This window comes from Rhinichthys klamathensis, unplaced genomic scaffold (genome assembly GCF_029890125.1).
Source record: "Rhinichthys klamathensis goyatoka isolate OS25496 unplaced genomic scaffold, OSU_Roscu_1.1 h1tg000373l_1, whole genome shotgun sequence".
Taxonomy (NCBI): Eukaryota; Metazoa; Chordata; class Actinopteri; order Cypriniformes; family Leuciscidae; genus Rhinichthys; species Rhinichthys klamathensis.
In genome coordinates, this window is record NW_026606880.1 from 357501 (window position 1) to 360464 (window position 2964).

General features: G+C 40.2%; 1 protein-coding gene across 1 annotated transcript; it reads left to right on the plus strand.

Moving 5' to 3' along the window:
* Positions 1-161: 161 nt before the first annotated feature.
* On the plus strand, positions 162-2494 carry LOC130069638 (hepatic leukemia factor-like; the record flags this gene model as incomplete). Its single annotated transcript, XM_056233639.1, has 2 exons — positions 162-536; positions 2150-2494. Coding segments are annotated over exons 1-2 (460 nt in total), but the record flags the coding sequence as incomplete, so codon positions are not given.
* Positions 2495-2964: the final 470 nt, after the last annotated feature.

Consider the following 2964-nt stretch of genomic DNA (forward strand, 5'->3'; position numbering starts at 1 on the left):
CTTTTTTCAATCGATATAAAAACAACAACATAAAGTGAATACACTGCATTGGTTACAAAGTAACATTGTTGAAACCCAAAAAGAATGTAATCGTGAACGTGCAACAATGTATGGAGTCGTGATGGAGGGAGGGGGAGGGCCACGCCCCCAGCGCTCTCATTGGCCAGAGCTTTATTCAGCAGCTTGCCCTGTTCATTGACGTCACGGACGTCAGTGTTCGCACATGGGATAGCGAATCATTTGCGCTTTTGCGCTCCAGCCTGACGATCTCACGGACGCGCGAGACCAGCCGCCGCTCATCGGTGCCGCGCACGGGCTGAGGACTCTATTCCCGTACCCTACTGCAGAGTTTTTATTTTTATAAATCATTTTTTTTAATAATATTTCATTTCTTCGGGAAGATTGTTCTTTCCTTTACGCCATGGAGAAGATGTCTCGACCTCTTCCTATAAACCCAACTTTCCTACCTCCGACTCACGGCGTCCTGAAATCCCTGCTGGAGAACCCCACGAAACTGCCCTTTCATCACGATGAAGGTATACAGATGGATAGATGTTGCTTTCGGGGGGTTAAAGCGTGTTCTGCACCAGCTGATGTTTGTCAGGCGCGGTGCGCGCTTTTGCTTTCCGTATAATCTGCGCATAAAAGCGCGTCTGTCACTGTGCGCTCACACCTTTACCAGCACCTGCTCATGCATGCATGCTGTCATGGACACTCGCTTTGAATTCTGAAGTGATTTTGGGCTGAAAGTTTGTTTATTGATATTTTTTTTTGCATTGCATTGCATTCATTTTACGCACAAACATAGATCCATTGCGCAGTGTATTTAACCGAAATGCACGATGTTATCCGTTTAAAATATGCTTATATTGCAACATTTGCTCACATATAAGAGGAATAAATAGAGTCTACTGAACCAATACCGGCTTTTATGCGGAAAGATGAAGTTCGCACGCAATGGAGATAATATTCTCATATTTTCCTTTAGAGGGCGCCACTGAGCGCCACCTTTGATTTGTGTTTGTGCTTCATCACCAGTCCTTATCACATATTTAAACAGTATAAATAAAAAGTTGTTTTTATATTTGGTTGCACCTAAGGAGGACATGCATTAGCTTGATAAACTGAACTTTTGTCAGTTTGCACAATAAATATTGATTTGGTTGCATTTTTTTTTTTATTAGTTCACCCCTCATGTCATTGCAAAACTGTACTTTGTTTGTTCTCTGGAATGCTTAATGAGAAATGGTGGAAAGCAGCCACTCTTTCCCAGTGCAAGTGACTGGCACAACTGAGCTTGAAATGACTAAGAACGAAACAAACGGTCAAAAGTAAGATGTTGTATGATCTTGAATAAAGTCCAATATGTGGTGTGTGCCACTTTTAAGATGCGTTGGAACTGCATATTGTAAAGATATTATATATATTTTTTAAATTGTAAAAAATATTGCTCTGTGCACATAAAATGATTTAAATTGAATTGATTTTTGATACTTTTTATGCTGCTTTTCTATGGGGTTTGAGTTGTATTCAGCAGGCCTGTCGCAATTATTGATTAATCGCCTCTTGTGGTTATTCGATCTAATCGCAATTATTTGAGATAACTGCAATAATTGTGTAGTTTAAATTTCAATTTTGCTAAAGAATATAACAACAACAGCAAACAAACAAACACTATTGTAAAGTACACAACAATAGATAAAGGTCTTCCTTTGTACAAAATTAAGGTTTGTGGGTTTAATCAGACTGCATTATATTATATTATATTTAGAATAAATTAAATGAGCCTATTTTATTATAATTTGTATTATTATATTATATACAATTTAGAGTAAAAAAATAATGTATTTGGCTTACACTGTAAGTTACATGAACAAAACTGAATTAGATCATTAATCGCAATCATTAGTCATTATATTATTTTATATTATATCATATTATATTACATTAAATGATGATTAATCGTCAGCACAACATTCATATCATAATCATGCCTCCTATTATTCACCATCAGCTTTTGTTGAACGAAACATACAATTCATACATGTTTGGAACAACATAAATGTGCAGAATTTTTTGACAGAAAAATGTACTGAATTTTATGTGTGTGTTTGTTGGCGACAATAATGCCTCCATCTTGTTCCTCCAGGGTTCGGGAAAGAGAAAGAGAAGGAAAAGAAGCTGGAAGAGGATGGAAACGGTCTAAACACCCCTCAGTCCGCCTTCCTGGGGCCGACGCTGTGGGACAAGACCCTGCCGTACGATGGTGACAACTTCCAGCTGGAGTATATGGACTTAGAGGAGTTTCTGCTGGAGAACAATATTCCCGCCAACTCTCAGAGCGAGCAGAACCAGCCTTCCCAGCAGCCCCTGCCACCACAGCCTCCCTCCACCCCGCCGACTCCTTCAGTGGTGGACCTCAGCAACCGGGCCACCACCTCCGTTCACTCCGGGATCGGGGGCCAGAACTGCCTCCAGAGTCCCAGCAGAGCAGGTACTGTCCCCATCACACACACCACTAACTGACACCCGGATGTGCTTTCTCTTCGCATACACTCTTACTAATAAAGGCTGTTTTGCAGCCATGCCACCAAAGAACCACTTTTGGTTCCCCAATGAAATTTTCAGTGAACAAAAGAACCATGTTTCTTATTATAAAACTGTTAGTTCCAATCCTTGATTCTGATTGGTCATTAGCTATGTTTTATTCACGACGAAACACGGCTCTAATCGCTTCACCCAACGATTTTATGTCTATGATTACTACACAACACCCCTAGCAACCACTCTTAGCAACGTAAACACACGTTTGTTCTCATTGATATTGCTCATTGTCGTATTGTGAGAGCTCGACATAGCAGTTTTTTCCTTCAGCTCAGTCTTATATTCATAATAATGAATCCGTTTGAATGTCCGCTGCGATATCTTGTCCTTTTAACAGTTAAGGGGTTTTCCGTGCCCGGT